This window comes from Mya arenaria, chromosome 1 (genome assembly GCF_026914265.1).
Source record: "Mya arenaria isolate MELC-2E11 chromosome 1, ASM2691426v1".
In the NCBI taxonomy this organism is placed as follows: domain Eukaryota; kingdom Metazoa; phylum Mollusca; class Bivalvia; order Myida; family Myidae; genus Mya; species Mya arenaria.
The window spans coordinates 41127841-41143107 of record NC_069122.1 but is presented as its reverse complement, the minus strand read 5'-3'; the positions used below and the strand labels follow the sequence as shown (position 1 = coordinate 41143107).

Here is a 15267-nt window from a genome sequence, read left to right as displayed (position 1 = left end):
ATATGTTGGAGGTGTGACATTGAATGTTGTGCGCCAAATACACATAACACAGTTTTAAGGAAACACATTCTTAAATATACTTTAGGAATTAACTTCCTTTATTAGTAAATGAAAATGAGATAATCATATGAATATCTAAAATAGTTACCAACAAAGTAAAAACAATAATAAGGAATAAGGAACAAGCGAATGGACAAAGTTAGTAAGGATAAAAGAAATAATGAACAAGTCGTAGCAAGGATAAAGCATATACGGAAAGATGAACACAAAACAATGGAGTAATTGACACAAAAGAGTGGAGTGGAAGGAATAAAAACGGAGGGTACAAACGAAGGACGGATGGTACAAACGAATGATGGAGGGTACAAACGAAGGACGGATGGTACAAACGAAGGATGGAGGGTACAAACGAAGGACGGATGGTACAAACGAAGGACGGAGGGTACAAACGAAGGACGGAAGGTACAAACGAAGGATGGAGGGTACAAACGAAGGACGGATGGTACAAACGAAGGACGGAAGGTACAAACGAAGGACGGAAGGTACAAACGAAGGATGGAGGGTACAAACGAAGGACGGATGGTACAAACGAAGGACGGAAGGTACAAACGAAGGATGGAGGGTACAAACGAAGGACGTAAGGTACAAACGAAGGATGGAGGGTACAAACGAAGGACGGATGGTACAAACGAAGGACGTAAGGTACAAACATAGGATGGAGGGTACAAACGAAGGCCGGATGATACAAACGAAGGACGGAAGGTACAATCAAAAGACGGAAGGTACAAACGATGGATGGAAGGTACAAACGAAGGACGGAAGGTACAAACGAAGGATGGAGGGTACAAACGAAGGACGGATGGTACAAACGAAGGACGGAAGGTACAAACGAAGGACGGATGGTACAAACGAATGATGGAGGGTACAAACGAAGGACGGATGGTACAAACGAAGGATGGAGGGTACAAACGAAGGACGGATGGTACAAACGAAGGACGGAGGGTACAAACGAAGGACGGAAGGTACAAACGAAGGATGGAGGGTACAAACGAAGGACGGATGGTACAAACGAAGGACGGAAGGTACAAACGAAGGACGGAAGGTACAAACGAAGGATGGAGGGTACAAACGAAGGACGGATGGTACAAACGAAGGACGGAAGGTACAAACGAAGGATGGAGGGTACAAACGAAGGACGTAAGGTACAAACGAAGGATGGAGGGTACAAACGAAGGACGGATGGTACAAACGAAGGACGTAAGGTACAAACATAGGATGGAGGGTACAAACGAAGGCCGGATGATACAAACGAAGGACGGAAGGTACAATCAAAGGACGGAAGGTACAAACGATGGATGGAAGGTACAAACGAAGGACGGAAGGTACAAACGAAGGATGGAGGGTACAAACGAAGGACGGATGGTACAAACGAAGGACGGAAGGTACAAACGAAGGACGGAAGGTACAAACGAAGGACGGAAGGTACAAACGAAGGACGGATGGTACAAACGAAGGATGGAGGGTACAAACGAAGGACGGAAGGTACAAACGATGGATGGAATGTACAAACGAAGGACGGATGGTACAAACGAAGGACGGATGGTACAATCGAAGGACGGAAGGTACAAACGATGGATGGAAGGTACAAACGAAGGACGGAAGGAACAAACGAAGGACGGAGGGTACAAACGAAGGACGGAGGGTACAAACGAAGGCTGGAGAGTAAAAACGAAGACTGGAAGGAATAAAAACGAAGGATGGATGGTACAAACGAAGGACGGAGGGTACAAAGGATGGAGAGAACAAACGAAGGATGGCTGGTACAAACGAAAGACGGATAGTACACACGAAGGACGGAAAGAACAAACGATCGAATGATAGAGACGTAAACAGCAAACGAATGATTAAAGGAACAAGCGACCGAATGAAAAATGTAACAAGTGTTGAAACAAAGACCAAAACAATACAGCAGGGACAAGGAACCATGTCGTTTTAAGGAGGATTGTATGGACTAAGATATAATGAATGATCCGAAAAAGGGAAAGAAGTAACGAAACGAACAAAGAGGGAAATGAACGGGGAGTCGGCTAACTTGTAATATTGCGGATCAAAGGGACATTCGGCCATGTTGCGTCCGCCATGTGACATTTGAAGTTTAACACGGCTTTTCACCTGACCGTCGTCTGAAAAAAGGTACAATTGGAAGAGGCACAATAGTTCATATATTTGAACTTGAGTGTTTGGCTATAACAATTTTTAACAACGGATGTTCGGCCCTTGTCTTCCCGCGAGGAGCATAATTATGCGAAACTAAGAGAGATAAAAACTTTTACTGAAATTTGCTTCGTTTTCCTTGCACTAAATCGGAGCATCTCGGCAATTTTCCCTCGGAAACCAACTCGGATGGCAAATTACACCAATGCGGAAGTGCCTACTCATTGTTTCATACCTTATTGCTTTTTATTAACTAAAGACAGTGCATGGTTATACCATCTCAGACCATTAGCTACCTTCCATGCTTATAGGTTTTGAAGCTGAATGGTTTGAAGTACGAACTTCTCCTACTGAATACGAGGTTGTTTTCGATGAAAAATGGCCGAGGTGTTCCGAATGACACTTTACAGTATGCAGAATGACGTCATCATTCGGAGCTCCTCGTCCATTTTTATCGTTAACAACCTCGGGTGTATGCCGATACATCAGTAGAAGTAGTTCATATTTTTTGATTATATCATTAATTAAATGTAATGTTTTAGCTTGTATTTATTGGTCTAAGTTTAAATTGATTGCCAGTGAAGTGTATTATTGCAAACATTATTAAGATTCCCAAGATTAAAGTCATTAAGTTTTAACTGCTAAATTAAAATACTACACAATCTACTTGCAGCGGACTGAAACATACCGATTTCTGAGTATGTAAACCGACCGTATACATCCGAGGATGTTTTTGATAAGAATGGCCGAGGAGTTCCGAATGTGACGGCAACTGCCAAATGAAGCTTAGTCTACAGTAATTTGCGTAATATAGTTGTTTAATATTTGCTGCATTTGAGGAAGGAATGCAGTAATGCACCAGTCAATTGTAACCACGCCCCCCCCCCTCCGGGGAATAGCGGGGACTTTTGACTTTCGGTCCAGCCAGCCCCGAGTAAAATCCCCGCCCTGCGGTGACGAACTGATGGTTAAATCCCCGCCAAATGACCCCGCACCCAGGGTTCTTAGGTTAGGCCCATTCCCCCCTATATTTTGCGCAAAGACAAAACCACCGCATTCACCCGGCACTGCGGGCCACCTGAAAGGTAAAAACACGGCCAATTTCCACGGCCATCTCCGGTATACCCCCGGACCTGGGGGGGGGGGGCGTGGTTACAATTGACTGGTGCATAAGGATGAACTTACATGAGAACGGTTCTTCACCCTGCTGCTTGAGCACTGTTGCATGTCTTTTTGAACGGTGTCGAAGCAAAGTTGATCCTACAAAGATATAAGAGAAGATCTAAACATAAACAGTTCGCCTTTAGTCATTTGAAGAATAAAAAAAAAACAGAAAATGAAAATGTTCCAACTATTTCGTCAAATGAATGTTGAGCTTGCTTTTATTAATCATGTATACAGTCATTATAGATGAATCATTATGTTAGTACGTTAAATAAGCAATCTTTATATTTTGTACCGATTCTTGATGCTTTTCGTACGGAATACAAAACCTGCACATTTCTTCAAATAGTTGAATAGCTCTTCAAATCATTAGACAAATCTTGAAATAATTGAAGAACTCTTTTAATGATTTGAAAAGGTCTCAAATTATTTGTTGCTTTCATTATAAAATTATTGCTAGGAAGAATGTATTTAGTGCTTTCAATAAATGACGCATGGAGCTATTTACATTAATTAAAAAGGGCTCTTACTCAATAAATGAAGGCAGCCGATGATTGGTAGATAGCACCAATTCTAACTTATCCGTACCTATCTAAAATTGATTTTAAGATGGATCCAATTTTATTTATGAGCTTTACATACCAATTGATGAGAGCATAAATTATTCTAAAGTTTTAACAACTCCATATTTAATAAAGATTTGGAGTTGGAAGTCTTGGATTTCTTGATTTCAAATCCTAACTTTCTGGATTCGAATTCATAAATTTCGGGGTTTAAAATTCTGGATTTATGGGCTTGATGTCCATTTTATTTGGACGTCAGACGCTAAATACCAATTGGAAATCATGGTTACCTTAGCAATAAAAATAACTAGCGGATGACCTTGTTCTCCTCTCCATCATTGCGACCATGACAGTAATACCAGCTATTAACTATAAAATAGCTGTTGTTATCGAGAATAATCAACCCGTTTCATCACCTCTATGTTTACGTTAGCAATACACATCTAATCATTCAACAGATCCGCTTGAGGGCGCCTTACAGTATTACGTAATCAAAAGATTCCCGCGCCCGCCATTTCGTTAAAGCATTTCATTGGTTTAAACTTAAAAAGAGATTCAGCGCATGCGCTAAATCGAGCGCGCAACCCCACCGATTCACTTTCGTTCAGGCAGTCGAACCGAAAGGTCAGTTTTTTAAGAGCTAGGATTGCTATTTAAGAAAAAATTAGTTGTTCGAATTACAATAGTTTTGCTTAGTTAGTTGATGAATTATAGTACAGAACATTACATATACATTCAAATCATTAAATAAATGTTTCTATTTTACTTTGTTTTGTCTACTTTATCAAGAACTCGATCAATTTGTCGAGGAATGAGGTTTTAAAACACGCACATACATATTTATATATAAATTGTAAATATTTATACGTCAGACGACGGTTATTGATTTTGCTTTCTTTTTCCGGATGGCATTCCCGCTTCGAGATATTGTGGAAGAGTTTCGGGCCGCTAAGCGGGCAAGGAGGACCCCTCCAGTACAGACAGGCCAGACGCCCAAATCAAACACAATCGCAGCAGTCCCCGCATCAGCCCCGACGGTGAATTCCGGTCTAGCCGCGGCTACAGCTGATGCATCTGTGGCGCTGACTACCGGTACTGTGGCTCTTGCAGATGATGGTCCTATAGCGCCCATACACTTGGCTAATACGGGGAGGGTACCCACACCTCAGGTCGCGTCATCATTCCTCGCTGGCAACGGTTTACAAACCGCCGCCCTGGAAGGCCTCCAGCCATTGAATGGGCCCATCAGCATTCCGCAGGTATTGGTCGCGAACGGTGAACAAGGTGCAGGTACGGAACATTTCTTTTCTGATCCGTTGCCTTTAACGGTTATTGATAACACAGTGAATCAGATGCCAAGTGTCTTTTCAAATGTTGGGTGCAACATCTCGCATCAGATTAAGAATAAAATTGTGTCTGGTGCATTTGTAGAATTCTCTTCTTTGATTGATTCTAAATCAGGTGTCGAGGAGTCAAATAAATCGTTAATGATAGGCCAGGACGGTCGGCTAATTATTGACAACAAGTCCGCACAACAAAAAGTTAACGAAATCAGTTCGTGGACAGATGCTTTCTTAGTCTACATGTCCATTTTTTGGCTGCTCATCCGGGCAGGACTCAGGAATTGTTAAAATATGGCCGTGACATCCGGCTAGCTGCCAAAAAGCACGCCGGCCTAGGCTGGCGTGATTATGACCAGCAGTTTAGACTTAGATTAGCCGCCGACCCAACTGGCCTGTCCTTCGCAAAAATAGATTACGAATTGTGGCTCCTTTGCATGGGTCCGTCCTTGGCAGTGGTAAGCAATATTGGCAAACTCGCCGAGAAGAAATGCTTCGATTTCAATTATAGACAATGCCATCGAATAGTTTGTGCTTACCGACATAGTTGTATGTTCTGCAATCTTGATCATCCTTGTAGGTCTTGCGTTAGCCAAAGACGTTCTGTCCCATACCCCGGGCCCCGACCTGTCCGTGACGCAGCTCACCTCGCGCGGACAAGGTTTCCACTCGTCCGGGGTCGTTCCTTTACTCGCCCTTACCTCGGGTCCAAGTTCTCCCCCCGTTACTAACAACGATTCGTGCCCCGTCCGTCGTCTTAAGTACCCCGGCTACAGCCCCATAAACACATCAAATTTAGACGCATTTTTACAGCGATATCCCGATAAGGTCCATGCAACATTGTTAAAGAATGGTTTCCTATTTGGTTTTAGTTTAGGATTTGAAGGGTCGCGCGAACCCATCGATGCAAAAAACTTGCGATCGGCTAAACTCCGACCAAGCGTAGTTTTCGATAAATTGGAAAAAGAAATATTGGAGGGCCGAATGGCCGGGCCGTTCTTTAGTCCACCGTTTAAAAATCTTCGAATTTCTCCCATAGGCTTGGTACCGAAGTCTGATGGCGGTTGGCGCCTTATCACTCATTTAAGCTATCCACGGGCTGGCGGTAGTGTTAATGACGGCATAGTTAGTTAATTAAAATCAGTATCGTACACAAAATTTGACACAGTGGCAGACATGATATTTCAATTGGGAAGATCAACGTTAATGGCAAAGCGTGATATAAAATCTGCATTCCGGCTACTTCCAATATCACCTAAAGACTTCGAATTATTAGGCATTAAATTTGATGGCAAAATTTATGTAAACTTAAATTTACCTTTTGGCGCCAGTTGTGCACCATATTATTTCGAGGCATTTTCGACCTTTATCCATTGGCTGGTAAAAGACATTTCAAAAATTCCATCACTTGATCATTATCTGGACGATTTCATATTTTGCGGGGCACATGGAACTGGCAACTGCCAACATTTACTTTCCACTTTCCATCAAGTATGTGTACAATTGGGTGTACCAATTAACGATGGAAAAAGCACGGACCCTTCCACTGTAATAGTTTTTCTGGGTTTGGAAATTGATTCTTCACAAATGCTTATTAGAATACCCCAGCACAAAATCGCAGAGTTGAAGTCCCTAATTTTGCTCTATATAACTAGGAAGAAAATAACGTTGCGAGACATTCAGTCACTCGCTGGTAAATTTTGCTTTTTCGGCCAGGCAATTCGTTCAAGCAGAGCTTTTTTGCGGCGATTGTATGATGCAATGTCCGGTATAAAACACGAATTTCATAAAATAAGGATAACAGAAGGAATGCGCGAGGACTTCCGCATGTGGCTGTTTTTCTTAACAAGTTTCAATGGGGTATGTTCACATTCCCGAAAATGCTTGGTTGGAAAACGAACATTTACAACTTTTTACCGACAGCGCGGGTAGAGCCGACCTTGGCGGCGGCTGTTACTTAAACGGCAATTGGGCATTTTTTCCATGGCCTCTTGACTGGAGCAAACATGAAGTCATGGAAAACATAACGTTTTTAGAAATGGTCCCTGTGCTGCTTAGCTTGTATCTTTGGGGTCCCGAACTAAAAAATAAAAAGATAATTTTACGAATCGATAACGAGGCTTTAGTTGCCATAATCAATAAAAAGTCTGCGAAATCCAAACGCGTTATGCACATTCTCAGACATTTTGTGTTAAGATGCATGCGCCATAATATTTTGTTTAAGGCTGTCCGTATTCGAACAAAACTTAATAATATCGCTGATTCTATTTCACGAAAGCAGTGGGCGCGCCTTCGCCAGCTGGTACCCGACTTGGCAGAAAGGGCACCAATTCCACCACTTTTTCAGAGCATGATTTACGAAATGAGGCTCGACGACTAATTGGCTGTTCTATGTCCGGCAATACATTCCAGTCGTATCAAGTCGGTTTAAACCGGTTCTCTAATTTTAGGCTTACGTATCAATTGCCAAATTTGTGGCCTCCATCCGTTGACAATTTGGTATTGTTTTTCTCATCTTTGTCACTTGATGGCTTAACCGCCAATACAGCTCGCCTCTATAAATGTGCTATCGGTGCCCAATGCAAGCTTTTTGGGTTCGCGGATACCACCGAAAATTATATAAACACTAAAATTATAACAGGCATGGGAAGGAATACACGCGCACATACAACGCGACTTCCAATAACGGCACAATTAGTATGCCTTATTGTTGAAACATTCCCATCCATGTGTATAAATATGTACGAAAGTGCCCTATTTACAGCGGCATACACTTTAGCTTTCTTTGGGTTCTTCCGCGGAGGAGAATTAGCCGTAACACGACAGTCTGTTGTAAATCACACGTTAGCATTTAGTGATGTAAGATATACGAGCGACGGCAATTTATTGCTTACACTTCGCAATTCAAAGACGGATAAAGAGTCAAAGGGTTATATTATTCAGATCAATAAAACCGGTAAAAGTGTTTGCCCTGTACACAGTTTAAATATTTTTCTGGCACGCAGGCCAAAGATTAACGGTCCGTTGCTGTGTCATATGGATGGTACTCCTCTAACACGCACACAGTTTTCTTCTGTATTAAAAAAATGTTTATCTGTTATGAACCTCGAATTTGCAAAGTATAACACACATTCTTTTCGCATTGGGGCAGCCACAACCGCCGCTATGGTGGGTTGCACCACGGAACAGATAAAAGAGGCCGGTAGGTGGACGTCAGACGCCTACAAACGTTACGTTCGGCATGAAACTATACATTTGGTTCCAAATTTACTTTAGGTTTGGTTCATCACATCATATTACATATTATTTATTTTTTTGCTTATTTAGATAGAACGACGCGCGTGTGGGTCGTCGGTTCTTCAATTATTAGGCATGCCTTTTGCTACGCCCGATCGCACGACGCGAACCTGGGAATTCCCAATAGTGCCTTTTGGTGGCAGGGCTATGGAGGTCTAAGCCTTAAAGCGCTTGTAAGGAAAGTCACGTTTTTGAAATATATTAATGAAGATGGACTACCTCATGTCATGATTATTCACATTGGGAGAAATGACATTGGCCAATATCCTACTAAAGTGTTAATGGCAATCTTTGCTAAAGTAATAAGAGCGCTTAAAGATTTATTCCCATCAACCACTCTCGCAGTATCGCAGATAACGCCTCCAACAACATGGCGCTATTCGAGTAATAAGCGTGCAATGGGAAATGTAAGGCGCCGATTAAATGGCTTTGTAAAAAAACAACATATTAGGTATTGGGGGTTCATTCATTTCTCATAGTATAACGCCTGAACAATTGAAGCCCGACGGTGTCCACTTGAACGAGCAGGGCAATGCGCTTTTGATTCGCTACTTTAAGTCCTGCGGGTGCAGTTTGGTAAATCATTGAAATACATATCATCAGTTTTGTCCAGCGACGCTTTATGATACGCTAATACACGTTTACGGTATGGTTTACCGTTCATTCAAGTTTGCTGCTGAGTAATGCGAGGCTCCTTTTCTTGTTGCTTTTTTGCTGCCGAGCCAAAATTTCCTTAAAGTATGAATTGTTTTATAAGATAATAAACCCAGTTCTGTTTCGGGTTGTGATGCGTGTTATTTCTTTATGCTTATATTTTGGCGAGTTCGCTTCTAGTACCTAGAATCTCACATTGGCGTTCGGCAGCACTTTAATTATGATATTTATTAAGCTATTGGAATTATATGAATACAGACAGTATACTTAAAGTTAAAATGCTAATTTGTGAGTTCCGGCCATAGTACACCTTGACGGAATTCACGTTCAAATATTTAAGTTTATTTCATAATCAAACTCGTAAAGCCCAGTGGGGGCTATTCTAAACTGCTGCTTTGCCCTTTGGGGCGGTCGCCAGTAATACGCCAAGTTGGCAGGTGACCAGATTGCTTCGTTCGCTGTTCATGCTTGTGAATTCGTGCTTGTGTAAATAACATGGAGCCTCGCCATTAAATCCAAACTTTAAATGTAAATAAAACAAAATAAAATTTTGACAAGTTATTTGCTCTGTTGTTTTATATAGCAAAAACGTATGGTTATGGTTGAACTTTAAGAGAAGCTAAGCGCTCCAATCGTTCTTGTAAGTTGAGGATTTATCGATAACTAGGCCGTGTAAGGAAAACACCTCTGTCCCGTTGCCTTGATCATTGAGAAAGTGTGTTGACCGGCTTGTTTATAGTTTCAGTGTGTGTATACCACGTGATAAATTACGTCATATATGCTACGTCGGAAGGCAACATTTTGCATTAAATGAAGACTTAAATCAAAGATTACTTTTCTTTTACTTCACCATTTTAAATCAAACAAAGGGTTTTAAATTATAGATTTATGAGTTTTAAGTCCTGGATTTTCGGGCTTGAAGTCTATGGTTTCAGGTGCCACATTTTTAGGTTTGAAGCACTGGATTTCTATGTTTTTATTATTAGATAGTTTAAAGTCCTAGATTTTAGAAGAATAAAGATTAATACACGTTTATATGTTAATCAGTATAAGTTTGTGTTCATGTATTACAAATAAAGCGAACGTATTTTAAACGAGTGACATTGATCGTACAAATAAGTAGTTTATACCAAATCGCTCAGGGCCAAGTATTTCGTGCACTTTATTTTGGTTATAGATGAACGTAACCGAGTCGATTTATCAGGCCGTCGTGTCACATTGAATGATTTTAGTTGTTTTAATACAGTAGTTTTCAATGTTTAATCATAAACCTGATATAGTCCATGTATTGCAAATAAAACATACAAATAAGTATGTTCGTCTGAAGTCCATTCTTTCACAACTCGTTTCTTTTACTACTAATTCATTTCCCTATACATTTCAGTGTACACAGACGACATTTCAGATTTCAAAAAAATGCCATTTCTGGCGTTTCACGTATACGACAAGGATACACATCCTTTTAACTCAGTTCAAACATTTTCATATAATCATTAAAAGGGTATCTCACGTCTCTTTTGAGACAAATCCCTCACATTGAAATTATGTTCCATTAATTTTAACGGAATGCATTCTATTCCAGCAAAATGTATTTAATCTTGAATATTTTCATGATTTTCTTTATCTCTGATTGCAGGTACAGAACTGATTTTTTTTTTTAAAAAAACGACTGTAAATTATGTGCATTACTCAGACTTAAACAAATTATATGTCAATCTTGAATATAGACATTGCAACCTGGAACACATACGGGCACCTGGCATTTAGTTATAACGTACTTTCATACAAAACAATGAGATTTTTGGAACTGTTAAAGAAGCGGATCCCTTGAAATAAATTGCTTTATGTTTTTATACATTACCAATAACCATTTTTAGGTCATAATGTATCATCCATGAGAGGTAATATACGTTCCTTGTACGTCAATGGTATAAATATTTAGTCAACCTTTGTATTTATTTTTATTTTAATGTCATATGAAATCACATATCAACACAAGAGAGGATTAATATTAAGCAATATTTTAATCCTACTGATAGCTGGAATTATTTATGTTTGTTTGATCTACGCGGAATTAATGGAATTTGTTGGTTTCAGCGTGTTGGTCTTGTCTTTAATTGGAAACCGCATGCTGTTAGCAAAATATACGAACATAACAGAACCTACAGAATGAGTATTTATCTTGGGTGTACATAGCTCATTGTTATTAACACAAAACAAATGCAAATACGACATACATAAAAGAAAATTTATTCATTTAAAATTTAAAAATGTCATACAGTAAAAACCCTATATGCGACCACCCCGTTTTCACGACCAACCCGCTAATAAGACCTATTTTTTCAGACCATTTTCTCCCTTCAGTCCCATAGATGGTCTAAATAGAAGGTTTTTACTGTACAGTGCCACGAAAAACTAATAATAAATATATCAAAATATAAAAATATTTGTGTAAAAATTGTAACAATAAAAACTTAATCAAATAGCATACTTCTTCGTTGTATGGAAATCGCTTTCTGGAAGAGCTTCTGACACTCCTCAATGTTAGAGGCGTCGGCGATGATGCACATCAGGATGGAGATGGCCAGGAGGGTGACCGAAAATATCCATGATAAGCTTCGGGGTTTCATGGAGAATATGCCTTCTATGACGTAAAAAAGGTGTCCTGTGTTTAGAAATAATTCCTAGAAGCCTTACACTAGATCTTGTCACGGAAAGTTCATATGAAAAGCATGCAGAGTAGAACATATATCGTAGTAGATTTGTATATACTAACTATTAAATATAATCCTAGGATGAACTCTAAACCCACAACGATAACTGAAGAGACCAGATGATGCCGACTTCGATAATTAGTTTCAATTGACGCAACTCATTTGAATATCACACATGTTCATATTACAGCACCGTGCTACAAGTGGGTGAACGTATTTAATGGTGGATTATTTATGAACCAACAAGTAATTAAAACTCAATGGAAATCCTTACTTTTAATGCACCAGTCAATTGTAACAACGCCCCCACTTTCGGGCCAGCAATGCCGGGTAAAATCCCCAGCCTACGGGGACAAACTGCTGTTAAAATCCCCGTCAAATGCCCCCGCACCCCGGGATACCTAGGTAAGGCCCGTTCCCCGCTATTTTCGGTGCGAAAACAAAACCACAGCATCTATCCGTACAGCGGGGCCACCTGGAAGGTAAAAACAATTGACTGGTGCATAAAGTAACTGATGGGTGATCGATAATTTACTTCTGCTGGAACTGGATCAGAACTGGATCAGTATCAGAAGATGACAGATACAACATGAAAGAGGCAAACACATGTATACAGATTCTAAATATCTTAAATCAGGCATCTCTAACTGCGGTTTCAAGTAATTTGACTTTATTTTTTACAAGCACACATTTCCAATGGGTATATGTTCAGGGGACTGTGCTGGCCAGGAACGGATATCAATAAGTTAGTTTCTTTCTCGTGACCTGTCTTTTTGTGACTCGCTCACCCGGTAATGCATCAGAAAACACTTATTTTATCAATATTTTACTCTATGATATCGAAATTGCAGAAAAAATACAGTTTTAGCATAAAATAAAATAATTTTTGTTTTAGTGGGGTTCGAACCCACGCTGGTAAGGTAAAGAAAAATAGAAAACAGCCGGCTAGTCCACACGGCCACCGGGACTTTAACAAACCGTATGGATATATTGAATTGTTAAGGATAAATTGATAAAATCACGTGATAATGTTAATCAACCAATCACGCAACACCGTACCACAGTCGTAATTAATTCACAATCTCGTTATAAACGCTAATGAAAATTGTGGTCTTCAAAGACGATATTTGAGTAAATATCAACATATGCTGAAGGGTTCCAGCTTCTTTTTTCTTTTTTTTTAACACTCCTTATGATTTGCCAATATTTTATGTATTGCTACTGAATAAGGAGGGGCTGGCCAGGACAAGTTCAACTAAATGGCAGACGTGAATAATAAACCACAGTGAGTGAAAAGGACATTTATTTAATGTCAATACTAAATAATAAATACGAGTTTGACATCCTCGTAACATATTATTCACGACTAGCACATTGGGTGTCCAAACACCCGCCAATAATGAATAAACGTGTTACAATAAAACCATATTCATAAAATGAGAACATGAAGTATAAAACCATACACAATCAATTTCGAAATGGGTTGATTGCAATACAAATATACAAAATAAAGAAATGCATAAAATAATATATACATAGATTGTTTGAAAACATGAATGGAGGTGGATTGGGAGGTGGATTGGGAGGTGGATTGGGAGGTGGACTGGACGGTGGACTGGGAGGTGGATTGGGAGGTGGACTGGGAGGTGGATTGGGAGATGGACGAAACTGTTACAAAATATTTTGCTCAAAATACGCAACCAGGTATCTCTGAAGATTTTTCTAGAATGGCTGAAGCGGGAGGCTAGCGATAGGCCGACACCCACCACGTGACCATTGGTCACGACTTGGAACGCTGATAAACCACGCACACATCACGTGACCACTGGTCACGGCGTGGTACGCTGAAAAGCCACGCTTTAAGTGTAAACGATTCAACCCGCAGATTTAGCTAGGGGTGATTCAGTTCAGCCCGCAGATCCATAAAATATTTTATGTCGTCATAAAATTATATTTATGTATTGCTACTGAATAAGGAGGGATTGGCCATGACAAGTTCAACTAAATGGGAGTCGTGAATAATAAACCACAGTGAGTGAGAAGTACATTTATTCAATGTCAAAACTAAATAATAAATACGAGTTTGACATCCTCGTAACATATTATTCACGACTAGCATATTGGGCGTCCAAACAACCGCCACAAGTGTAACAACACGACGCCAAAAGAGAAAAACCTTGGCATGGCAATGCGCCGTAGATGCTGTTAAGTATGATTTGCTTATGAAACTGAGAACCTATTTAGTGTAAATTCAATTCTATTATATACGAAAAACATTTTTTTCCTATTGAGTGAAAAAAAAAAATGAAATAAAAATCCATCAAAACAACAATTTGACAACGTACTTGTTACAAAGGCTACGGCATAGACGCAATAGATAGGCATATTGAAATAGGACCTCTGCTTCGTAACGGTAGGTAACACTGTTAATAAACATATTGAAATAGGACCTCTGCTTCGTAACGGTAGGTAACACTGTTAATAAACATACTGACATAGGACCTCTGCTTCGTAACGGTAGGTAACAATGTTAATAAACATACTGGCATAGGACCTCTGCTTCGTAACGGTAGGTAACACTGTTAATAAACATACTGACATGGGACCTCTGCTTCGTAACGGTAGGTAACACTGTTAATAAACATACTGACATGGGACCTCTGCTTCGTAACGGTAGGTAACAATGTTAATAAACATACTGGCATAGGACCTCCGCTTCGTAAAGGTAGGTAACACTGTTAATAAACATACTGGCATAGGACCTCCGCTTCGTAACGGTAGGTAACACTGTTAATAAACATACTGGCATAGGACCTCCGCTTCGTAAAGGTAGGTAACACTGTTAATAAACATACTGGCATAGGACCTCCGCTTCGTAACGGTAGGTAACAATGTCAATAAACAAACTGGCATAGGACCTCCGCTTCGTAACGGTAGGTAACACTGTTAATAAACATATTGAAATAGGACCTCCGCTTCGTAAAGGTAGGTAACACTGTTAATAAACATACTGACATAGGACATCCGCTTCGTAACGGTAGGTAACAATGTTAATAAACAAACTGGCATAGGACCTCCGCTTCGTAACGGTAGGTAACACTGTTAATAAACATACTGACATAGGACCTCCGCTTCGTAACGGTAGGTAACAATGTTAATAAACATACTGACATAGGACCTCTGCTTCGTAACGGTAGGTAACACTGTTAATAAACATACTGAAATAGGACCTCTGCTTCGTAACGGTAGGTAACACTGTTAATAAACATATTGAAATAGGACATCCGCTTCGTAACGGTAGGTAACACTGTTAATAAACAT

The 15267-nt window shown here is 40.0% G+C and overlaps 2 protein-coding genes across 2 annotated transcripts; both read left to right on the top strand.

The window, feature by feature from the left end:
• Nucleotides 1-339: 339 nt before the first annotated feature.
• On the top strand, nucleotides 340-714 carry LOC128227132 (ribosome-binding protein 1-like). The gene has a single exon (XM_052937369.1). The coding sequence runs from the start codon at nucleotides 340-342 to the stop codon at nucleotides 712-714; it is 375 nt and encodes a 124-aa protein (XP_052793329.1).
• Nucleotides 715-795: 81 nt separating this feature from the next.
• On the top strand, nucleotides 796-1878 carry LOC128227125 (ribosome-binding protein 1-like). Its single transcript, XM_052937355.1, has one exon. The coding sequence runs from the start codon at nucleotides 796-798 to the stop codon at nucleotides 1876-1878; it is 1083 nt and encodes a 360-aa protein (XP_052793315.1).
• The last annotated feature ends 13389 nt before the right edge of the window (nucleotides 1879-15267 follow it).

Coding starts and splice junctions, on each gene's coding strand:
- LOC128227125 (XM_052937355.1), top strand. CDS start 796: ATGGAAGGTACAAACGAAGGACGGAAGGTACAAACGAAGGATGGAGGG.
- LOC128227132 (XM_052937369.1), top strand. CDS start 340: ATGGTACAAACGAATGATGGAGGGTACAAACGAAGGACGGATGGTACA.